The sequence below is a fragment of the Gambusia affinis genome, linkage group LG06 (assembly GCF_019740435.1).
Source record: "Gambusia affinis linkage group LG06, SWU_Gaff_1.0, whole genome shotgun sequence".
Taxonomy (NCBI): domain Eukaryota; kingdom Metazoa; phylum Chordata; class Actinopteri; order Cyprinodontiformes; family Poeciliidae; genus Gambusia; species Gambusia affinis.
Genome location: NC_057873.1, coordinates 28,254,608 through 28,280,627, shown reverse-complemented (window position 1 = coordinate 28,280,627; position 26,020 = coordinate 28,254,608). Strand labels below are relative to the sequence as shown.

Here is a 26,020-nt window from a genome sequence, read left to right as displayed (position 1 = left end):
TATTATTACTTTGCTTTTATATTTTAATGTATTAACAATATTCTACAAAAAAGCCTTAAGTGGTGAAATAAAAATCTGCAAAATGTGTCAATTTTTATCCGATTAATTGATTCGTCTGAACAAATGATTAATCGTCACAATAACTGAATCATTGTTAAAATAGTTGATAACTAAAATAATTGCTACTTGCAGCCCTAAAGGTAACACTCTAATAACTTTGTCTTTGTTTTAAACAGTTACATATTTTTTACCAGGTGATTTTTGGTGCTGCATGGTTGACATCTGGGACGGCAGCCCTGCAGGATCTCTGACTCCCAGCAGCCTTCAGGACCACAAAAAGCCAGACAGGGTTGCTTTTTTTCAGACCCACAGTCATTCTTTAAACACAGTGCACTTGGCCTCCTCAAATAAAACCCTAAACCCAGACAGGCAGAATAATGCCTGCACAACATAGAACCCTAATTACTTTCCACTCGCAATGTACATACAGGAAGAAGTGACGTAAACGCTGGAGAGAAGCCGAAAGGAATTATAAGAAAATTATAAAACAATTACCTAGCAGCAGTAATCAGTTACAGTCCAGTGATTTCCATAGCTTCAAAATAAGTGTGCCTCTGATTCGCACAGCTTTTTTTCCATGGCTACTATCTTGGCAACATGTGGGGAAGAGGAAGTGAGCGAGGCGCATGCCCTTTACCTAGAGGAACTCACCAGGGAAGGAGGACAGTGAAGCAATTTAGATCTGTTGTCAACACAGCCCCTCCGAGGACAGGAGACAGGATAATGGGTCTGCTTCCTTGAATGATAAAAACAGCTTCACAACGCCACACAGTTCACTCTAATTGCTGCAACCGAACAAATCTGAAGCTGTACAGATTTGAGAGAGACTGCATCGGGCGAGGAGTGGGCAGAGGTTTGCACTTTGATTCTAGCTCAATCTACAAACTCCTAATTATTACAATACAAACAGCTAACAAGGCAATACATCACTCCAATTAGATTACATCACTTCAAAGCTAATATTCCTGACACACGAATTAAATGCACTGACAAGAAAGGATTTTTATTCCAATTTGGGGGTGTCGTAACTGGGACACCCCCAAAATGTGTCCCAGTTAGGACACATTTTTGGAATAGCTTGCAGAAAAAAGTAAGCAAACAGCTTCCTTTTTTTGAAAGCGAATAACTGTACTGCATCCTCATGGAAAGAGACTTTACAAGATCTGCTTTTGACCCATAATTACTGGAACACTGATCAACATATATGATGTGTATTGATGATTTTGATGATGAAACTCAACTAAACATAAGGTTTGTCACCGTTTTCTCAATTGTTAACTCGGTTTGTGACTTTATATTTTTGTGCTTTTATGGTGCAAAGAACTTTGGACTGATGTGTTATGAAATTAACACTTGACACAAAGTAACTAGATTTTTGTGGAATTTCACAATGAATTAAATTACTTTTTACTTTGCCCTTGAGAAGATCAGCTGTTTCATTAAGGACAAGCTTGATACATTTTGAGAAATCTGAACTGTCTTTTACACTTGGTTAGTCCAAAATGATATACAACTCAACATATGGAAAGAGGATTTGTCATAAGGTCATTTGGCAAGAAAAACTGGTCTTTATGTTGATTGGCCTGTTGGTGTGTCTGCTTTTTTCCCCCTGCCCTATGTGTGTTTTTTTTTTTGTCTGGGTCATATTTAGGTATATATAAATGAGTGGGCATTTTTATTTGCTCTTGTTAAAATCAATAGAGAGATGTTTTCAAAAAAGAAAAAAACCTGAAGCTTTACACCAATTATAGAGAGGTAAAGTTTTACTTCCCTCACTGAAGGGGTGAAGGTCAAAGAGAAAGACCATAATTATCAGGTGTTTCATCAGTGTGACACATATCGTGACCACCCACATCCAGAAGTCCAAGTATGCAACGGCACAGATATGGAATATGGATTTGTGATAAAGGAGGCCAAGCACAGTAGGGCACTCCCTATCCAGAGCTCCATTAATCTGTGATTAGGGGGCTTAAGGGGGGATTTATGGCAGAGATAAGAGCAGAGGGCGTGTCCCTCTGGGGGCAGCCGGGCAAAGACCAGAGCCATGCGTAGTGAGGAACGTGGCCGACCAATTTAATGATTGAACGCAAAAGAAAAGGCAACCTCTTCTATTGAATTAAGGGAGATAACAGAGGAGGGCTGGGCAAAGATAAGACGGAGAGAGATGGAGACCCGGGGAAGAGGTGGGGTACTGTACTGCTGCTGATCGAATGACAAGCAGGAAAAACGAAACGGAATCTGTAGCCGTTTCAGCTCCTACAATCCCACCCCGGAATGTGCCGCATGAACGACTTTGCCAGTTGGATCAGATCAAACCTGTTTTTAATGTTACACAAGGCTATCGCTTACACTCCTGAGAGCCGGGATTAGAGGCCTGTGCGCGAGTGTACGTGGAGACGCAGGGGTGGGGTAGTAAGGGGGGTGACGGATGGCTTTATGGCCTCTTTCTCTCCTCATCTCTTTGTCTCCATTTGCCAAACAGAACGGTGTATTGTTATCTTCCCTTACGCTACAGCAGCACTTGAGAAGAGGTATCGCCTGACTTAAAATGGTACCTCTGTTCAAATTTGTGCATTTTCAAGTCAAACAAAGGCGCTGCTTAATACCTTTTTCATTTGTACACATCACAGCATCTTGACTCACGTTATTTGATTGTTTATCTCCCTTTCTGTTACAGTAACTGAGGCAATCATCAGACTGAGTACAATGGTCCCGTTGATATTGGAGTGGGCTCAGACACAGGCGCATTTAGTGGCATCAGGTATACCAAGAACATCCAGTCTCAAACACACTGTTAGTCTCTATCCTAGTGTTCCTTCACTATGGTCTTTTTAAAGTGATACCAAAGAAAGTGCCAGAGTAGGTGAAGTTCACAGTTGAACTTTACCCACTCTGTTGCTGCAGCCTATTTGTCAATTAACTGAAAAAGGTTTACGACAACATCCTTGTTTAAGACCAGGATGATTTGGAATGATTCCTGGTCTCAAACTGAAATTAGCTCTATTTTACCACTGCAGAAGACAAACCAAGAGTAGTCTATCTGTCTACTGAGCAGCTGACAGCAGGCTGGCTGCCTGACTAAAAAGTTAAGTTTGGGTTATTATACTTTGGTCCAACAAGTTAATTCTACTGCAAAATTCAGCTTGTATTCAACACTGTTTGTTCAGGCCTACTATTCTAAAACATAGCCAACAATGGTGCAACAATAAATCAGCCCAGATTCCTTTAATTTTAGGTGATCGACCAAATCAGCCTTATCTTCCACGAGAGACGGCTGACATGCAGATAAGGTCGTCACTGTGGTTAACAATAGTCACACAAACGTAGCGACTTTGTTGCCATATTTAGTAACTTTTCATGCCAAAAAATAAATCAGAATTGGCAGATATAGCTCTTTAAAGATTGGTTATTGGCCAAAAAACTGCAATCAGTGCATTGCTAATTATAATCATTATTTCAGGAAACATTTGATAATTCTTTATTTCCTGTTGTCAATAACAAATATGTATTAAGCTAGAACTTTTATTTTGTAAATACTAAGAAATCATGGTATTTTCATTCAAGCTTTTCACAAAGTAACTATCTCATACAAATCTATATCTCTCTAGTTTCCTATTAGTAGCACTACATTCAAACTGTTTTGTTATTGCTAGGAAAAAGAAAAACTTCAAGCTTTAGGGACATCCTTATTTCAGGATTTCAAATCAAAGGATGGAACAACTTACAGCCCTAGAAACAAGGTTTGTCTAGTTTCTGTTTGGTTTCTATAAACAGCGAAGGAAACTTGGGCCTTAGGAAAACAGCTCTCCAGTGTTGCTCCCAAAACAGGGAAACAAAAAACACGGTGTAAAGGACTTGATGTGCTTCATTCATTAACACAGGCATGTCGAAATTAGGGTGGGACTTTGATACATTACGTTTGATAAATTAATGACAGATTGTAATGTGTTGAAAACTTTTATACAATTAATCACATTTTAATTATTAAATTTTTTTACATAGAGCTGTCTCAAGCTGGAACCATTGTTGAATATTTCTAGTACACCCATATATCTGATGCACATAAACTGTATCCGCAAACAAAAGTGATAAATGACAAAAGTCACTTCTTTTGGCCCACAGGGGGTTCAATTTTATTTAAAAAAAAAAAATCAATATCTTTATTGTTTGAGCTTATATGTTTTTGAATTTAATAATAAAGCAGTTCAAAAGGATTTTTGAATTGAATATACTTATATTGTCAATATATTGTTTTTCATTAAAATCCAAATTATTTTGATTGATTAAATACAGATTAAGCAATTAACTTAATCAAAAAGTTTAATCCAGTTTCACCATTGCACCTCTCCCTTTAGAAAACACAGTAAACACAAACTGGACCCAGGTCATACATAACATGTTTTCTTAAACTCTCGCTCTAGTTTTGACGTTTTACTAACAGAACCTGATGCAGTCTTGACACCAGTCAGGATTGCTTTATTACAGTCGCTGCCTTTGATCACCCTGCTCCTCATTCGTCATCTGTAATAAAGAGACAGCCTTTCTGCTGATGACAGCATAAGGGGACGCTTAGCACCAGAGGTAAATAACAAACTGTAGAACATTTACAGTAATGGCTCATCAGTCAATGAACCTGGCGAGATCTTTAGGGCAGAAGCACAAGCACGAGTTCCTGATGCCGTCATTTGGGAAACACATCCTCTAACTCATTTAGAAGGGCGATCCGGTGATTGGGCTCCAGTGGGGACCAAAAACAATGGACACAGTATTTTCAGTTCTGCTTCAGGCCGTTTTACTAAAGACACACAGATTTGGAAGACAACGTGGTTGGAAGCATGATAAAGGAGCTCAAAAACACCTAAGAACAAGAATGTCCTTTTTCCCCTGGTCCTTGTAAATTTTAAATTGTAATGGGTGAATTGTTTTTCTATCAATAGCAACATAACTCATAAATGTCTTGCAAAGATATTTGCACATCTTTAACTTTTTCACATTATGTTGTGCTACATTTAGAAACAATTTAAAGGGTACTTAGATTTTATGTGAGAGACCCACACAAAGAATCACTTATTTGAGAAGTGTAAAAAAAAAAAAAGTTTGGTTTATTTTTTTCCTCCATAAAAAAAATCTCACATCATAATGTTCTCACCACAATGTTTTATGGTTGGGACGTTGCATCGAATCAGATAACAAGTTTAACTGGCTTTTTTCTGGCTCTCTTCAAGGAATTTCTTTTTGTCTCTCTTTCAAAAAAGGTCAGAATTGTGGAGAGCAAGACTTCTCCCACATTATGTGTATCTCTGCAGCTCCTCCAACTGGTTCAACTGGGTTTTATTGGTGGGAACCAGAGTAAAGAGAACCGCACGCCACACTTCTGCATCAATTTTCTGTTATTGTGTTACATCAAGAAACACAAAAATGAATCAACTTCACGACTGTAACGAGGAAAAATGTGTAAAAGTTCAATAGACATTATGAGTGTTTTCACTGCTTGTGGTCTTCGAATGGCACTCGATTTCCATCCTACCATATTTCTAAATTTACAGAAATCTCATTGAGAAAGGCAGCAGCAAATGTAACAAAATATTACCAGGGAGGCAAATATACCACACAAAATTCTTAAAACACAAACAAAAGGGACGAGTGTGGATGAGCTGCAGCTCTTCTCGACACCAGTCTGCTGCAGCACGTGTCGTTAGACAGAAACAAACAAAAGCTGTCAAACCCTGCAATGGGTCATGAGGCCAGAAATCATTCTTGCAAGGATAAATCCAATTTCTTCTCCCTATCTTATCAGTTCTTGGGGAACCAGTTGGGAATTTTGTGTTGGGAAAGATTGTGAGGCTTGTTAGGAAGCTGCCTGTCAAAGTTGGCTCTGCAGACCTGGCAGATGGAGCTGAATGGAACAGGGTGGATGCGAGCGGAGACTCAGTCTGTCGGTTATTTATCACAATGCGACTTCCACAGACTCGCGGATTCCTCAGCTTGACCCCACGTATTCCCAGTGTCAACCTGGGACGAAAACATCGCTAGCACCGATGTCAGAGATGTCACTCTGTTAGTGGAGCAGAAACTCCAGGACAAGGGGCTGTAATTAATCCAGAGCCCAGATGACAGGCTGGGGACCCTCCTGCTTCAGCACACAGAGTAGCTGAGGGTTTGTGTTGTAGAGCGGGGATTACAGAAATGAAGCACAGGGGAGTAAGAGTCGGCAATTATCTCTTGTTTCTGTTTTGCAGCTTTTTAATGAGGTCTGACCAGAGCAACGTCAGAAATTCATGAATGTTTCAAAACAGCAGAATAAAACGAGTAGGACTCCATTTTGTCTTCAAAACCTCAGAATGTGATTCTCATTGATTTTTGTTTCCCTCTGTGATTTTGAAAGTTGGTGTTTTATTATTTAGCATTTTAAAGCAAATTTCAATCTGTATGAATGCATAAAAACTGCATAATAAACCCAACTGTAATTTCATTTAGAAATGCATATCAGTGAAGTTTAGAACGTTGCAAGAAAATTCCAACGCAAACATTTTCAGATTTTGTCCGATTACAACAACATACTTTAATTTATTTAGTTGGGATTTTAGAAAATTGCAATGAAAAGTGTGGCATACATTTCCAACTTATTCTGATATCTCGAATGAATAATCTCTAAATAACGTTGAGTTTGGCAGATTATCTTCAGGAGTTACATAATAGCTAAACGGTGCCTATTTGTGTAACTTTATCTTGGTATAAAAACAACAGGGCAACGAAGCAATCTCAAAATCTTTGAACCACTCAGAGAAGAGTTCAATCCCTCATCTGAAAATGGAAAATGGAAAAAAATTTATATTTTATTACATGACCATCTAGATGAAGTGGCAGGCTGAACAACATTAATCAGAGCAGTAGGCGAAAGGCCCATGCTGTAACTCAGGCCCAGTAGCTCAGGTGGGAGAATCCATCAGCAGGGCGACTGGTGGCTGTAAACTCCACAAATCTTCCGTTTAATGAAAGAGACTGACAAGGAGAAAGGTGTTGTTGAGAGAAAACAATCAGAAGTCCCATTTAAAACTAACCGGTAATCTGCTAATAGCGGATTAGCAATTTGCTCACTTTGAAAATGTTTAGTGGAATGGAAGCGAGGTGTCAACGATAAAACTGAAACCAAAAGTGAAATGTTTACTTCCTGAAGCTAGATCTTGCAGTTAGATGTGCAATTCCAAATTTACCTTGTTGACATCAATCTTTGTCACATGGAGGCTATCAACTTGGTTAGTGCTTTAGCATTAGCTTTTACTAAACATCATGTTGAGTTAGTGCTTTAGTGTTCTGCAGAATTTTAAGCCTCTTTTGCACAATATTAGAAAACACTAAACAATGAAATGAACAAATAATTCAATTAATGACTCAGGTGAGAAAATAAACATTTTGTTGCCAAAAATACGATCACAGGATTCCTTTAGTGAATGAAAAAAATATGTCATCAAAAACATCCCTTTCTGCTTGATACAAGTATAGTTTAGATAGATATCAGTATAGTTTAAGGTTGACCCGTTCATTTTTTGGATTAACTGATTAATAATCAGATAGCAAAATGTGCTAAAAAGGAGATTTTCTTAAAGAACTTGAACTGAGTGAACCTTCCTGGCAGAACACAGACAAAGCTTTATTTCATCTTAAATAAAATGTATATATATATATATATATATATATATATATATATATATAGGGAGAGAGAGAGAGAGAGAGAGTATTGCTAGTATTAGTCTAGATTTAAAGGCAATCAGTGTTTCAGCTGTTTTCCATTTAAAATGTATGCATTGCTTGTAAGATGAAATTCGAAGTATGTGACTGTAGCATTCAGTCAGCATTCACCCCTTAAAGCTTTTGTAAGGCAGTATAAAGCAATAACATGTTCTTTGCAGAAGAAGAATCATTTCTGAGCAGAGCAGGAAGAGTTGTGGTTGGAGGAGCGGAGCGGAGGGAAAGCTGCAGTGAGCACAGTGAGCAGGAAGAGGGACCAGCAGCACACTTGGCTGGCACAGTCCAGCCACACGGAGTGCGACATTTGGGCTCGCTGCCAAGAAAAAAGAGCTCTGAAAGGGTGCCAAAGCAGATTGGGGCGGCGGGGCACGGCCAAAAAAAAAAAGAAAACACCTAATGCTTTCTAAATGTTATTTGATTGCTGGCACTGTATTGGCCAACAGTTGGAGCAGCTGAGTCGGGTAGCAGATCTGATGACCTTAAATGCTTGTGTAGGCTGTTCTAAATGCTCTGCCAAACACATAATAAAGAAAACCCGAGACAGCTGGGTGTTGGAAGGGAGTTTTATGAACACCGTGCAGTCGGAGGTACACAAAGTCTGCAAGTTCCAACTTGGCACGTCGTCCTCTGGTGCCCTTTAGGTTACAAAGGGTGAGAATGGATCGCATAACGTTCCCATGCCGACATTTGGAAAGTGACTGTACGCAAGAGCACCTCACATGTTGCGGCTGCAGAGGTATTATTAAAGTGAATCTGGGGTTAAGACTCAATGGAGCCATATGGCGTAACGACTCCAATGAGAAGGGCATGGCCCGAGTCCAGCCAAGTGGAACACAAATTGCCCCCAAAGTATCCAAAAACCTGACTTGGAAAAGTAAAAAAAAAATAATAATTTGGGATGCAAGGCTTGCCATGAGATGCACAGTAAATATTTGGTCAAAAATTAATGGAGGGGAAAAGTGTGCCAAGAAGCCTTTTTCTAGACATCCGCAGGGAGGAAAGCCTGTGCCCAGTCTGGCATTAGGAAGATATTTCCTTTCTGCAGACAACTGCTCACTGGTCTGTCTGCTTTCCAGCAGCCACTTACCAAAACCCTGCCATCAAACACATACCAGCTGTCCAGGTACGCAATGGTTCCAAAAAGATGAAATAAAATAAAACGCTGCTCTCTCATGACGCAAACCAAACTATTGGAATAAGGCTGAAGGAATCTGAATTCATTACTTTTTCATCAGCTTGTTGTCTTCACCCCACAGCAGAAACACCTCCAGGGGTCCATTTTTTTTTCTCTTCTTTTTCGGGGGGAAATTTGAGTAAGAGATGGAGACGGAAATGGAGATTGTGATATCGAGGTGATGGATGCGAGAGAGCAAATATTCTGATTTCCAACAGCTTTTCCCGAAATGTTTTGTAAGTGGAAAAAACCTCGACTTTTCTTTCCAGTGACACTGGATTCCACTGGTTGTATTTAACGTCTCCCCCACAAAAAAAGTAATAAACTGTGAAGTGGTCAAAGGATTCATCATGTTCACGCTGAACTCATGGGTTGCAGCAAATCATTCAGATTCAACCGGTACCGCTTAGAAAATGGCAGCAAACACCACAGAGCAGAAATGCTACATGAACGCAGAAATACTGAGCAGAAAAAAACAAATTGGGAAAAACACATTTCAATGTAAATATGTCCATATCCTTAAAGTTTTTCATTTTGTCACATTGCACTCAGATATTTGAGAGAAAAGGTAGAGCAGGAGGTTTTCTTCCATCATAGCTCAATCTTATTCCCATAAAGTCTCATCAGCGTTGGTATTGGTATTTTCAAAACTTCGTAAAAGCACATTTTGTGGCAACCTCAAACCAGATGCGCACAAAGCAGAGCATCATTGTGAATTTAAAGGAAAAATGAGAAATAGTTCTCAGAGTCTTTTGCAAATAAAACTCTAATACTGACTTACCCCATGACCCTTAAATAATTGTTTTAGCATTACCACAGAGTCAGTAAATAGTGTTCAGCTGTGTGTGATTTATTCAGATTTTCCATGTCAGTCTCACTTTTAAATACTTCAAAGTCCAACATTCAACGTTTATTCACGTGGTTGGAGGAAGTTTGTATTCGCACACAGCTTCCCTCCTTCTTCAGTATACACACCTCTTCCCCATTCACTGGGGGGTGAATAGGATTAACCCTCAGTGAATCCTATTTTGTTTTTACATAACGGTCACTGAGAGAGCGCCACAACGTTCTGCTTACAACCTCCAATGCAATGCAACCAAGTTTTTAGCCATTTGACAGTCTGTGTAGGTATGTTGTGAAGAACCGTACAAATGTATATAATCCTTTGCTGAGTCTGATAAACGTTCCTAAACACATTCATGTCGCCTACTGATACAAAAACTGGATAGTAGAAGCGGAGCGGTGGAAACAATATATCAACGTTGCTGTTTGAGCTCATTTTTGCAAAATATGCGGCACAAACTTCTGACCCATCACTTGACAAACCACACAAAGGTCTGTGCGAAACAGTTCCACCCCGGACCTGGTGGATGAGGATTTCATTACAATTTTCAATTTTCATCACGCAACTACATCGATGAGAGCCTATTCCCACGCTTCAGATGAAGCACGGGCGAAGGCTGAAAACAAATGCAACTCGCTCTTACTAAATTTCTAATTCATCGGTATTTTTAGAGCCGTTTATTCTCCTTTTACTTTCCAACAATGCATTATCTTTTGTGCTGGTTAGCCACATAAAACCCCTGAAAAATGCTAACACATTTCAAAAATTGTGAATATTGCATAAAAGTGTAATATTTCTTGCCAGTCATCTCAGACTATCTGAGATGACTGTTTGTCAGCCTGGTGGGCCACCAGGTTCTGCTTGTTCCCCAACCCACAACCAGGCTCAGCGTAGTATCTTTACTTTAAATAGGGTTTTTATACATGACCATGGTTTTAAAGCTGTAAACTTGACCATTTGATGACCATGGCTTTCAAATTTCAAAACTTTGTGTCTCAGAAAATTAGAATACTGTGAAAAAATGTCATCGAATGGAAAGCCATGATGTTGCATCCTAATCAGCTGATGAACTCAAAACATCTGGAAAGGTTTCCTGAGCCTTTGAACGGTCGCTGACTCTGGGTCATTAAACCAAAAACCATCTCTTTTTGGTTTAATGTGAAATTCTAATTTTATGAAACGGTATTTTGGGGTCTTCACCTGAAAGCCATAATTGTTAAATTTTCAAAAAATAAAAGCTTGAACATTTTTACTCCACATGTAACGACTTTTCTATAAAAGACAAAATTTTGATTTTTTTTGCAATATTAGAATTTTTTTTAAATGTAGTGGTAGTAACATTTAAGGTTACGGTGAGAAAAGGTGTAGAAATGCTGCAGCTCAGTACTATTTGAGTACACTACAGAAAGTCAAACACACATCTACATCCATCAAAGATAATTATATTCGATGTAGGACAAGGCAGAGCTCAAGACAACATAAACACGGGCTGTCAAGACTGAGTGCAGCAGGAAGAAGACAGGAAGTGGGGCAAAATTGATTAGCGAATGCTTTCAGACCTCTAGTAAAGTGTGTGTTCTGAACTAACAAAGGTGACATTACTTGAGAGGAGTGAGAGTGCAGAAAAACGGGGCGAGGTGTTAAACCGAAGTGAATTGCTAATGGTTTAAAGTATGAAGCTTATGATTAGGACTTGCTGATGGATGCTGCAAAATGCAAAAGTAATCTTGTCTGGAGAGCTTGGGGGGGAATTCGTATTTCAGGCGGCAGCTTGCAATGGTTACTCAATAAAAGCAGAGGAGAGGCTGTTAGGGGGAGCTGAAAAGTTGACATTAAGGATAATTACCACCCCTATAAAAGCAAATGAGTTTAAAAGTTTGTTTAAAAAGGGGAAATTATTCATTGTGATCAAAAAAAGAAAAAAGCTCACATTTTTTAATGATGAAAAACTTATCTGCAATAAATAACATGACTAATATTGTGCATTTAAACGTTCGCTTCAGTCGAGACGGCAGATTTAGTATGTTAGCAATTTGCAGAGTGTAATGTAAACCCGATAACCGCGATTAACGTTAATCTCTGAGCTCAAAGCAGCCACATTTTTGCACACTAGAAAAGCAGAGAAAAATAATAATGAAAAAAAGAATCAGCCAGGTTATGCGACGCCTCCCTTTGCCATGGTTACAGTTGAATGGCGAGACTCGTAAAATGGTGAAATTCAAGGTCACCTTCTCATTAATTATGTTTTTCAGCACTTCCCCTGAAATAGAAGGACACCCCTCCTACTTTTATCACCGTCTTTTGTGCAACAGAATTACCACCCCGCGCCCGACACACACACACACACACACACACACACACACACACACACACACACACGCGCACACACACCCACCCCCAGAACTGATTGAGTTGTTGATGCAGGTCTGGACGAGAACGACTTTTAAATGAGAATTTAAAAAATAATAAGCCAAACATGCAGAGAATCATATTAGATTTGACCACAGAGCTTTGTCACTTTGTGGGATTTAAACGGCAACGGCGAAGCTCAAAGTGGGAGAATCCAGAGACATGAATCAACTAATTAGCCGTCTCTTTTAATTGCTAATTTAATTTATTCCTCACAGCTCTTTAATGTCATTTAGCCCTATCAGTTATGAGAAGAAAGGGGGTTTAGCATCTCAAAAGTGTATCCAGGAAAACAATGGTGAGAGAGGGAGGGAGCAGGGAGAGCAGGGCATGGGGGAAATGCATGAGTTCATGGTGGGAGAAAATAAAGACTGGTTCCCCACTGGGAAACATAGTCGTGGCAGCAGAGTGATATGGGAGTGACTTTTTTTAAACAGGAACTACTAGCAACATGCAGCAAAAGCTAAAATAGAGTGTTTTAAATGAGAACTCAAACATGCATTAGAAATAATTCAGGCCATGTCGAAATGAGACCGCTGTCTGGAAACTGATGGTCTTCATGGAGACCACAAAGATGAAAGACACCTTTAATCTGTTATAAATGCCACACCAGGCCACTAGATGGCACTGTGAGCTCAGCATGTCCTCGAAACGCAACTGTGCTTTTGACCTTTAGCTTCCACCAAGGTAGCTTTAAGCTCATTTAGAAAACAGCAACCCGTCCCCAATGAACCAAGTACTCATGTAACGCACATATCTAAAGTTTTGTTAATCTGAACACGCACAGTGCAATGCTCTCCATCATTGTTTTTGAAAGATTTCACTCTGACGCCTGGTTTCAAAAAATACAGGTGTCAGACTGATCACTGGTGACATATAAACAGTTAGATTGCCACAAAAATTATATGGTTTCACTAAAGGGGGCCTCAGATAGATGGTTTGGGACCACTGGTGTAGGGGACTTATTTTTGTGAACGCACATTTTTGAAAAAATACTGATGTATAAGTTCAACCGCTAACCTGGCCTATGACCTCAAACAGGACATACAAATGAGTCAAAATGTGACGCATTTAGCATTATGTATTTTCCAGGTACATTGTGGAATTTTATTGCACAAACAGCTGACTAAGTTACCTTCAGTTGTTACAAAAAATTTTGCATTTAACAAACATAACTTAAAGATCTTTCACTTCACATCATGGTCAAAAATAACACCTTGAAATTCTCTTTAAGAAGCTCCAACGCTTGAGTACGTTATCACAATATTTTTTCATGCCATCTACTGATGCCATTTGTTCTTATGAGCTAAGCAGGAACACAGTTCCACTAGGTGTTTGCAAATTGCTGCTACCGCTAGTTTGGAGGAATTAAGTCAGAGCACCACTGGAGACTGCAGTTTCAAGGAGGAGCTTTGGGTAAATGGGCGGAGCTTAGTATGAACAAGTGCTAAGCCACACCAAAATGGGAGAATCATGGATTTCTCAAACACGCATGAAAGAATCAAAATAACACTCCAGGTATGTTTTTGATGAGGGAATAATATTATAAGATAATATAAAGCCAAATTTGCATAATACTCACCTTTTATAGAACATATCTTATTTCATACAGTTTATGGTCTCATTATAAAGATTAAGCTCTAATTAGTGTTTTATTATAGAGAGATGTCACACTTTTCATTTAATGTAAAATGAAAAACAGCTACCTTATTGTCAATAATTATGGGAACTTATTGCCCATAAATTCATTTCCTTATTGTCTGCATGCAGGAAGGTTTAAATCATAGGAACTGAGAGTTCCTATTAATGGGTTGCTGTTTTTCCACTCTGTCTGCTCCACATTTAATGTAAAACAGTCACATCAGCATGCTTGTCACTTCAGTCACTGCTCTGTGTTCAAATGCAAAGTCCCTCTGGGTGGAATTTCCTTCCCACTGTGATTCGTTTTGGTTTAGAAAAGTAGTAAATCAAAGCCATCAAACAGTGAATACTTTAAAATGTAGTGGATTTGCTAACAAAACAAGATTTTTCAGCACCTAAAACCTGAATAATCTTAACTGCATCTCCAAAATAAGGAGATCTTAATTGAACTTAAAGTGCTGATGAACTTTATACAAATGTTTGTGGGTAGATTTTTACGTCACTACTCTCTCATTTGTCCCTCCTGTAAAATGTGTTGCTGCTACATTAGTTGGGTCTTTCACACAAAAAAGATTGTACTAAATAAAACATAAAAAAACTCAAATAAAAACTGTCCAGATGCAATTCCAATTGAGGATTGTTTTGGAAAAACTTTGAAACGGATGTTCACAAAACCTTTTATTTTTCCCCAATCTGAGTTTGAACTATTTTACAAAGAAGAATTTGCAAAAGGAATTACAAAGCCAGTAGATATGCTGAAAAAACACCTTCAGCATCAATACAAATGGGAACTAATGTTTGATTGAACGAGAAAGCTTTTTCACTTCATGAAATTTTAACTGGAGCCAGCTAAGAGCTAAATGAAGTATTAGTAGTATAACGATTAATCTGATTAATCATTAAAAAAATTGGCACATTCTGGAGATTTTCGAGAACTTAACCCTATTTTATATAATGCCAAAAACACATAAAATGCTAATAAATAATTAAATACCGTTTTAAGAAAATAATCATGTTCTTGCCTAAGATGGAACAGATTTCTTTTAGTGAACATTTGATTACTTCCAGCAAAGAATCAGTCTGCAGCTAATGCAAAAAAACTCGGCTCTTTCTGCCTGACTTCACCTTACAGTGCAGAGCTTAGCTATTGACTTTTTATTTTTGTTTTTCAATTAACCAACTAATAATTAGATGCCAAAGCATGCTTTATAGGAAGTTGTTTTTCTTTTTTCTTTTACAGAATTTGAACCAGGTGAAATGAAAACCGTCACTTGAGAAATTCTGGGTAGAAGATTTCATTTTATCTTAAATAGAGAATGTATATATTTTAGTTTTTTCTGCTAATTTCCTGAAGTTTCTATATTACAGTTAACAATTAGCTGATTAAATTAGTTGACGATCGTTTCAAAACTCAATTAATCACGATTAATTCCATTAACCGTTTCATTTCCATAAAATATTCAAACTAATTAGCAGATTACCTTTCAATTGCTAATTTAATTTATACCCCCACTCTTTTCAATGCCATTTTACACTATTCGTCATACACTCCATATTTTACTAGGGGAAAAAAAAGTAGTCTAGCATTTCAAAACAGTGTTGAGGCCTTAATAGACCAGTTAGAGGCAGGGAGGAGGCCTGAGCTCAGGCAGGGGGAATGAAAGGACAGAAACAGGGGAAGAGTGTCGTGAATGTCATCCCTCCGTCTCCCCCAGAGGAGAAAATGAAAGAGAGGGAGGTCTGAGTCTTTTTGAATTGCACACCCACTGGTAGCAGGACTCCAGCCACCACACAGCCCAACAGGAAGGCCCTCTGGGAGCTTTAGAGTTTGCAGAATTCAAATACATGGAGAATTGGCTGAATGACTCTCCAACAACTTTTATTTACTCAGCATTTCTTTAAAAAAAAAAAAAAACAAAAAAAAAAAACATCCTCACATCTCCCCAGATGTTCACCTTTACAAAGAAAAAGAAAAACCAACACCAACACTCCTGCCTCACACTTTTCTTCCCCCATATCACCGTAATCAGCACATTCAGAGCCACGAGGGACCGCCGAGAATATGCAATGTGAGCTCAGAAGCCAGATCAAAACGTATTCCCAGAGCTGGTGTATCACGGCATGTTTGACTCCTCTGTCCTCTTCTCCGTTCTCCCTCCCTCCATCCTCCCTCACACACCCCAGGGTAGCCTTTGTGCAGCCGCACTCCTCCCCTCACACACACACACATTCTACTCCCCTCCTCCATCCCTTTTCCCTTCCAGAGCCCCGTTAAGGTAACACAATGCAGCTAGCCCATCCCCATCCCCACTGGCTTTAAGAAAGACTTCACACTGACCGGTCACAAAAAAGGCAAGTCTTAAAAAATTGGGCCAAAAGGAAAAAAAAAAGAGAGGGGGGGGGGGGGGGGGGTGAGTAAGAGTATTCTTGCAAGCCATTTTTGTCCACTGACAAATCCCTCCGTCTGTCCTTTTTTCTTGCACATATCTATATCACTAGCTGTATTTCCATTGGCCGAATAATTGCACAATTTGACATTTTGGAAATAAGCTTGCCCAATGGGAACAGGACAAAAACCTCTTGTTTTTCAATAAAAAGTTGAGGTTTAAAACAAACAAAAAAAATGGATCAAAATTGGTTTATTTTGCAAAACTGTGATGGAAACACTTTTTCCACATCACACGAGTCACATGATCAACAGCTGGATGTTGACACTGGCTCAAACCACCAAGAAGACGATGGCAGGAAGTGGTAGGAGGATGACGGCGCAGCATCATCATGTGACCAATCTTATTCACATGTGATTTTAATAGCTTTTCTTCATTAATGGAAACACAGCAATAGCTAAATTGTGTTTTTTCAACCTCAGTAGAATATTAAACCTTTGGCTATATTTGTCATGGAAACCCAGCTCCTGTTGCCAATTTGGAGACTAAAATTTACAAGGAAGCGTGCACAACTATCAGATCAAATGGCTTTAATATAAGAAGAAATACCTCCAACCGGTTTTTTTTTGTTGGTTTTTTTCAAAGCTGTAAACTTGGATGCAGGAATCCAGAGCGTGCCAGCTATCGCTGTGGGACAGAAAGCAGACAGCACCTTTCGTCCTGCAAGGGGACAACCATTCATCACTTCAACACCAACAGGACACGGGGAGAGTGTTTGTCCTCCACGTCAGCTGTCAGGGAGAGATGCATTAACCACACTGGCCCACCAGGGCAGCAACCGTCTGGATCTGCCTCCCGGTCAGCAGGCTCAGGGTGAAACCCTTTCATTAAACCATGTTTCAACATGTGTCTATCTGGTGGTACAGTGTCTTGCAGAAATATTTAATTTCTTTTGGATTTTTTTTGTTTCACCATTTGTCAAGTTAACAGCAACGTTTCGATTTTACTTGATGCCTAAAATGTTGCAAATCAATTAGGGATGCAAGCATGTATCGGCACTACATGCCGATATCAGTCCATTTTTAAAATATCGGTAAAAAGGTCTATTTAGTAAGAAGCTCAGGCAGAGACTCTGTCTTGGCCATTCAGTGTAAAATGTATTTAATCTATCATATCATCCATTATGCAGACAACAAACAACAAAGAATTATTTTTAGGGATGCACTATCTATCACCGCCAACATCAGAATCAGTTGATAACTGACATTTATGTCTACATTGTTGCTGCTTGATTCTTAAAGGACCAGGGAAGAGGGTGGTTATGTGGTTTCTGTTTGGTCATGTGACAGTGATATTAATGCAGCCAACGATTATGGGGAGTTTAAGCAGAGAAGTCTGAGGTGTGGTTGTATTTTTCAAGGTGCTGAAAGGGAAGTAAAATACATATAATATCGGTACATATTATTATCGGCCATAACATCAATATTAGTGTCAGGTATCAGCAGCGACACAAATTTTCAAATCGGTGCATCTCTGAAATAAAGTTCTACATTTGTATTTAGACATGGCTTTTCATCTAAACTGACTGGCTGGCAAAGAGAGAATCTATCAGAGAAACAAGTCTGGAGGAGAAACATATGAGGAGCTGAGACCCTCCTTAAGCTTTTTTATCTAGAAGCTAAATGTCGTGTGTCCAAATAAAAAACTGCAAATCATCCTGAACACAGCGGGCTCCAGCATGAAAGAATTAGAATTAATCAAAGCTGGACAAGGAGTGACACTACAAACAAGTCTACTCAGCAAAAAACACGGTTCAAGGCTGCAAGAGTCTTCAGGCAGGGTCAAGGGTTCCAGCAAGACAATATCCTGAAACATGTAGCCAAAGCTACAATGGAATCCATTTATTCAAAGCATCTTTATGTCTTAGAATGGCCCAGTCAAATTTCAGACCTAATTCCAGCTGACTCAAAGGGGCAAAAAATAGCAACACACTCCACAGTTTCCAGTTGTTTGTTTAATCTGAAGGTAAGATGTGAAATACTGAAACCCGATGGTGTTAGTGGCAGCATCATGCTGTGGAAACACTCTTCTTTAGCAAGGACCAGAAAGCTGAGCAGAGATGAAGGAAAGAAGGATGCAATAAAATACCAAAAATATATATAAAATAAAAAGTTAACAAATCCAAGCACTAAATTTAAACAGATATTCTAGTATTAGCATGGCCTAGTCCTAAATCCAAATGAAAATATATGGCCAGAGTTGTAAATTGCTGTTTCCATCCCTTTTGAATTAGCAGTAATTGCAGGAAATTTGTGTTTTACAGAGTATTAACTCAAGGTGGCTGTAATCTGCTGAGCAGGATAAAAATGTCAACACTACACGTCATTTTCCTCCTCTCAAAAATTATACTGTATGATAGAAAATCCCAATAAAATACAATGAATGTTCATAAATAAGTTACAAACAACACCAAATCATAACATCAGACTCAAAAAACATCCCTTTATTCACACTGTAAACAGGATATTGGTGCCGAAATGCCAGAGAATCCTCAGTTTTATTAAATAATTGTATTCCTTCTCTTCTCCTGGCAAGCCTAAGAGCCGAGGCTACAGCCGGAGTGAATTACAAACTATTGACGTCAGTTGGATTTGCAAATTAATCCAATTAGGCGGCACTTTTAGGTCATTAGAGGAAGATCAGTCAGAAGAAAGCAGATCATTAAGCATCGCTGGCTAATTTCTCTGCCCTCAAACAAACTGCCTTCAAATGTTTATCTTGTCAGTCGTTAAGAACTTAGCTGCAGTTCCCATGAAGGAGGGAAGGAAAAAAAAAAAAACAGGACACTGATTACCCCTCCTGCATTCCTCCATGCGGTTTCACTAAGCCGAAGTCCGCCTAATCCCGGATCTCGGGGTGTAAAACCCTGTTTCGTTCGGATTAGGATCTGATTAATGTGCATTAGTGGAAGTTATGGAGATACAGCCGTCACATCACACAGGAAGGAGTTGGCACGGCACAATCGCGTTGTCCTCATTACGTTTCTGTTCCAGAAGACGGAATGTGTTGTGACGGCTTCGGATAAACCCCAAAGAAAAAAACATCACTATAATTAGAAGCCAATAGCAGGGTTGAGTTCAGGAGTCTGGGAGAGGTGGAGACGGAGGTGGAGACGGAGACACGTCTCACCTGTGGGCTCTGGTCATTAATTGGCTGTGCGTTGCCAGCTGTGTCCTGTCATGTCACCATGATGTAAGAGACTGAAGAGCCCTGCAATTTATCAACACTTATGAGTCAATTTGTCATGACCTGCATGTCTTTACCAAGGCTGATTACCGGTGCGCCACTCCCTCTGCCCCACGCACTGCAAAAAAACACAAAATCCTATAGAGCAATTCTGGTGGAGTTTCTAGTGCAAGCACCTTAGCACACCTGAAATAAGAAAAAAAAAAAACTTACAAGGAACTTTTCAACAAGCTTGTCTTTTTATTGAGACAATAATTCCTTAACATATATTAACCTGTGGAGAGACTTTGTGGAACAGTGTTGCTAAAGAACTGAAGCAGTGTATATATTACTGAATATATTCAATAAAATGTACAAATAACATTTATTTAAAAAACTGCTAATAGCTATAAGGAAGATGGACATACAGAAACAGTAAAATAGTGTATATTCTTAGATGATTAAATTAAATACAACATATAATGTATATTATCTTTTCTATATGATATTGATGTAATTTCATATAAGTGTATAGGATGAAGGTGTGAGAGCGAAGACAAAGTGTGAACTTTTCACTCCATTTTGGACAAGTACTGTAGCTGAAATGACTAATTTGTATGTTGCAAAACATTTTTGTTTTTTGGTGTGTGTGTGTGTGTGTGCGTGTGTATATAAATATATCTAAGTTTTTGATTTAGTTTTTTCATTGATTTGTTCAAAATAAAGAATAATAAAGATTAATAATGTTGATGAAAAAGTGCCAGTTCTAATGACACATTATGACTTTTTCCATTGTTACAAGTGAAATAATCTGCCAGTGAAAATAGAACAGTTTTTTTAATCGATATTAAGTAATTATTGACTCAAAAGAAGCTCCTAGATCTTGTTTAAAAATTATTTTTAAGTTAGTTCTGTATTGTTTCCAGTGTACTAACATGTTTGCACTAGAATCTTACCAAAGGTTCTTGGTAAAATTGTGTTTTTGCAGTGTATTTCCATCATCTTAAGCACAAACTCATCTTTACATGCTTTCTTGTGCTGCATTCAGTCATCGAAGCTTTACAGTAAACTGCCACGGGTACTTCCGATATTTGCCTTAAAGGTTCTACCATCCAGGTTAATATTTATACAGCATCTTGATAATTATCTCTCGAGAATGATCCAGGTCACCGTGCTGACTGTAGCCACCTCCTGCCTGAACGGTATCAGTGTGGGGAGTGTGAGGTCTGATGAGCACTTAGTGCAGAGATAACAGGCATTTAGAGTGTAGAAGGAGGACAGGTCCAAGATAACAGGGTGAGAGCTGACAGATGAAGGTATCAATTTACAACAGTCAGACAGAGCAAAGCCAAGAGCAAGTCATTACAAGTGTGATAGGGCAAAGGCCGTCTTATTTGACTCTTTTCCACAAATTAAAATGAAAAGTTTACATTACTGTAGCCAGGAAACAATGTTTGAAAACAACAACAAATGACTCAAACTGGCTGGAAATTTAAAACTTTAGTTGAAATTAGTCGGCTGTTAATGTCAATATTCAATATGGCAATGTTCAGATGCGCCGCTAACACTGTAGGGTAAAGATAGAGACAGAAAACTAACTGCTGATTGGACTCTTGTAGAATGGGAACTACATTATGAGAGTTTCCTGTTGGAACCAACTGAGCTTTGGTTCTAACTGGAGGGTTAGAACCAAAAGGGTTTTGTTCACTTCCTCCGCTGACACTTCTAAAACTACAACCAGACTACACTTCTAAAACTACAACCAGACTACACTTCTAAAACTACAACCAGACTACACTTCTAGAACTACAACCAGACTACACTTCTAGAACTACAACCAGACTACACTTCTAAAACTACAACCAGACTACACTTCTAAAACTACAACCAGACTACACTTCTAGAACTACAACCAGACTACACTTCTAAAACTACAACCAGACTACACTTCTAGAACTACAACCAGACTACACTTCTAAAACTACAACCAGACTACACTTCTAGAACTACAACCAGACTACACTTCTAAAACAGAGCAGAAAATCGACCTCCTCATGAACCACTTCACCTTCTGTTCACTGATTGGCCTGGATGAAAGTCTACCAGAGGAATCCACTTCAATGGGAGAAATCCCAGACAGAGAACTGATGAGATATGAGAATTGTGTGAAACCGCTTAGAAAGGCAACGACCAGGCCAGCATTTCTGCAACCTGGAAACAATGCTGGAATACAACTAAAAATTACAAAGATTTACATAAACTACTTTTATTAGAACTAGTAAAAAAGATTAATTTGAATAACATTTCTCTTTACAATCACCCTGATTGTACCTGGCCTACTGCTTACAGGCCAGTTTTTAACGGAGGGGAATCAGCTGGTAAGAATAGATTCATTTTCTGCTTGGTCACCTCCTATAAGGGATTTACTAGCAAAATTATAACAATTTTAGATTTTCCCGTAACAAACATTCTTCAGTGTGGAAGTTGTTCCAGCAAGAAGACGACTCAGCTGTCTCTGTTTAGCATGGGCGGGATGTTTATAGGGAAAGCCAGAGGAAGCACGTAAAGTTTAAGAAGATTGTAAAAAAGGCAGTTGCATGTTTTATGAAGACATGTCAGCTATTGCTTTAAGATGCTACATTTCATCAGCTGGTGAGTTCTGCTGTCCAGTTGATCTCGAAAGCAAGGCACTGAGATCTCAGCCCATCCCCCAGAAAAAGAGACAATCCTCAGACATCCCAACATTTAGCTGCAACTGGAAACCCAGACGTATGAAAGACTTTTCTCACACAACAGGACGGGTTGAAGAACTGAAGATGGAGCAGATAGACCTCAATCCATAACCTTTGACCCCGTTTCCTGTTTAGATTTTACATCAGTTTTCCTCAACACGACTTCTCTGCCTTCGAACAAAAAGCAAACAAAATCGATCGACCAAAGTGTGGAGGTGCACCCATCAATCGCCCAGAGACTGGAATTAGAGCTTTCACAATTTCTTATTATAGAAGTCTTTTGGTAAAAAAAAACAAAAAAAAAAAAAAAAAAAAAAAAAAAAGAGGGGCTATTGTTTAAAACCACAATGGCAGGGCAGACTTTAATAAAATAAACAAAATCAAAGCCCGATTGGTGCGTCTTAAAGGTGTGGATATAACATCTTGTTCTCCACTTTTAAGATGCTGAATAACGTTAAGTGGGCATTTAAGAGTGAATGACGCACTCAACAAACAAACTTTGGTGTAATGTGACAGAAAAGCCATTCAGGTTTCAACCTGAAAATAATTAAACTGACTGCTACTTGGGTAATTACAGGTTGGCCAAAGTATTGAACAGAAATGCAGAGCACCAGGACCCCAGTGGCTAATAGGCTGGCAAAAACAGTGATATTGAGAAGTAAGATGTTTTGTTGGGTTTATTGATTAAGACCAAACATATTTCATTAATTTAGCTACTTTTGCACCACATAATTGTTCAGTAACCACCTTGTGTTCCACGTTGTGCACTGGAATGGTTCATTTCTCATGTCTAAAGCAACTGACCTGGAAAACCCCAAACTAGCTCTGACTGGAGACTCTAAAAAGATAGCCATGGGACGGGTGAGTCAGAGAAATGTGTGAAAACAGCACAAGCAGCAGAGGGAGAAAAAGACAGCCGGTAGCTCACTTCAGGAAGTTCAGTGACAAACCTGAATCAAAGGAAATTATTTTATGTAAAATGGGCAAACAGAACTAAAATCTGCTGCAGCATTCTTTTAGTAAAAAAAAAAAAAAATAAAAAAAAAGGATGCACTCAGCAATAATTGTCAACCAGGGGAAGAATCAAGACATACAGGGAAACACGGTTCCCAACGGGGCTGATGCTGTCTTTATGACCGATGATAGCTGCTCTCTTCACTGATCCCACATGGCCTCAGCACTTTATGTGTGACTTTCTGTGTGCTCAGCTTTAAGCTGGACAATCCTTTTTGCCCACCATGTTGACCCTCTTACAGCCAAAAGACAAATCTGCCAGGTTTTTACCAGAGAAATTATAACAGAAACCTGCTAAAAGTGAAAGAAAATGCAATATTTCTATGAGAAAAGTCCCAGTTTGTTCTGGTTTATACTTGTCTTGAGCAACTTTTGTTCTGGGACAAGCTTTCAAAGGAAGGAAAAAACATTTTATGTTAGAAATGCACCAATTGTACTTTTCCTGAAAGGTAGTGATGTTTTTCCTTAAAAAAAAAAAATATCTAATTTTGACCAATTCAGTTCTTTTCCCCCCACAATGATCATACCACATGGAAAAGGAAAATGTGCACCCAGTTCTTTAAAGATTTGGAAGGAAATAAAAGCAAATATATTTTAAAGTCTGTCACAAAACCTTCATAATTTCAAAAGATTTGCAACTTAATCAAAGCTGATCATGCAAAAAATTGGCCAATTCCAATCGTTCAATTGGTGAGTCTCTAATTCTAGCAGATTATTATATTTTCTGCTCGTTTTTTAAAGGGAGAAAAATATAACAAAGAAGTCTATGCTGGTCATGGACGAATCGGCTGATTCCAATCTCTTGATTGGTGCATCTCTAATACTAACAAATGATTACACTTCCCCCACATTTTTGAAGGAGAAAAATAAAACAAAGCAATACTTTGTTCCATCTTTGCAAAATCAAACAGATGACCTGATAAGAAATAGCTAACTTACCTGAGCTCACATGGAGAAAAGCTAAGAAAAATACAAATCCGATTGAAGTTGGAGACATCATTCAGCGCGTCTCCTGTAAGAAATGCTCCTATGTAATCCAAATGATTCAATAAACCAGGTTAGGCATCCACTCCTTCATGACAAGTAGTCTCTGAATCCAAAGGCAAAACCCCCGTTTGCTTTAGTTTTTCTTTTATATAAATGTACAAAACCTAGAAAACACAGAAGCACTTTCAGCGCATGTTCTGTTCACGAAGTTCAGCCCAAGTAAAAAAACCAAACTAACTAACTAAAAATTAAAAATCAAATAACTAGTTTCTTATCCTTTCTTTGAATTCATCCCGTCGTTGATTAGCCAGGCGGTCTCACTCAAGTCATTCACTTTTTCTGTGCAGAAACTGAAGAAAACAAGCTTGTAATTCCGCAGTGGAAGTTTATAAATCCAAACCGAAGTAGAGCAATCTGTAGTCCACAGTCACATTATTTGAGTCCAGTTTTGGATCTGTCACTTTGGGATCGGAAACTTTCCCGTCTTCCCTCCCTCTCGGTCTTTCTCGCTTTCTCTGTCTCTCATCCACCGGATCGGACCCGGGATCAGCGCAACTTTTCCATCACTTTTCCCCCGTTTCACCTCCTCTGCTGCTCCGCTGCCCGACGGACGGATCCTGGAGCGAACCTTTAGCTGAGAGAGGAGGGGATCCGGATTCCCACTCACAGCGTTTCATTCAGAGAAAGCGGAGTGCTCCCGTCAGTTGGTAATGCGTCTTTCTACCCCCTCAATAGACCCGAGTCTGAGAGGAAAATTAACCTCTTCCCGTCTGGATCCGACAGACTCAGTGCTGGAGCACAGCGCATCAGCCTACTGGATTCCCCTTAAAGTAGCAAGTGCCAAATAGATGCAATAAATAAATAAATATAAAAAAAAGAGTACACGTTGTAGACCTCATAAGTTACCACAATATTGAAACTATTTTCGGGTTTGTAGTTTAAAGCTGTACTATGTAACTTTTATGTTTCTTTAAAAAAAAAAAGTGTTAGAACTGTTCTTATGTCAATATGAAACATAGTCTGCGAAAAAATGCAGCTTCTCCACCCCCCCTTGTATAAATTGTTCAATATACTAATGGCGGGAAAACGATTTACCATTACAGAAAAATAGCTGTTTCAATCCAATGGCCATGCTAATTCTAATTAGCCTGAGCATTCACAACAGGCTCCGGTGGGATAACTAGCTGTAGGCTAGCTGGCTAGCTTTGGCCTTATTAGAATAGCTTTGCGTAATTTGGCCAAAGGTAGCGTAGCTGAACTGTATGCTAGGCTAGCTTTGAGTGCTGGAGGGCTATTTTTAGAAATTGTTTCTCATTATGAATGGAGCGCTTAGAAAGTATGTAAATGTAACAAGATATTACAAAGTTCTCGTTTTAAAACTAGGAAGATGTTTCTGTCATCCTTTAAAGGCGGAGGAGAAGTATTATATAAAATAAATTTTGTTCTTAGCTGTATATCACGTTATGATGTTATTACCTCATCAAAGACATACCTGGGGTGTGTCTTTGATTGTTTAATGCGTGTTTGAGGAATCCTTGACTCTCCCATGGCAGCCATTCAGGGGTGTCTCAATGGCTGATTTCACAAAGCACTGCCTACATAAAGTATTATCTATCTATTTCAACAAAGCTCCTTCTTGTAGTTTCATTCTCCAGCAGAGTTTCCCCCTCAACGGAGTACTCCTCCTCCACTCAGCTCCACCATACTAGCTGCAGCAGCAATAAGCACTAGCAGTTCACCTGGTTGAACAGCTAGTCATCATACAAACTTCTCCTCAGTTTACCCTCCTAAGAACAGG

The 26,020-nt window shown here is 38.9% G+C and overlaps 1 protein-coding gene across 6 annotated transcripts in view; it reads right to left on the bottom strand.

Annotated features, from left to right (window-relative positions):
- Window positions 1–26,020, bottom strand: part of robo1 (roundabout, axon guidance receptor, homolog 1 (Drosophila)) — a 438,436-nt gene that overhangs the window by 159,623 nt on the left and 252,793 nt on the right. Inside the window, exon 1 of one of the 6 annotated variants that reach the window (XM_044118654.1) lies at window positions 24,175–25,027. The exons of the other annotated variants lie outside the window; for them this stretch is intronic. Coding sequence (XP_043974589.1) covers window positions 24,175–24,235 — 61 coding nt within the window. The 5' untranslated portion in view covers window positions 24,236–25,027. Of the gene's footprint in view, window positions 1–24,174; window positions 25,028–26,020 lie in introns of those variants that run through there. 6 annotated transcript variants of the gene reach the window in all.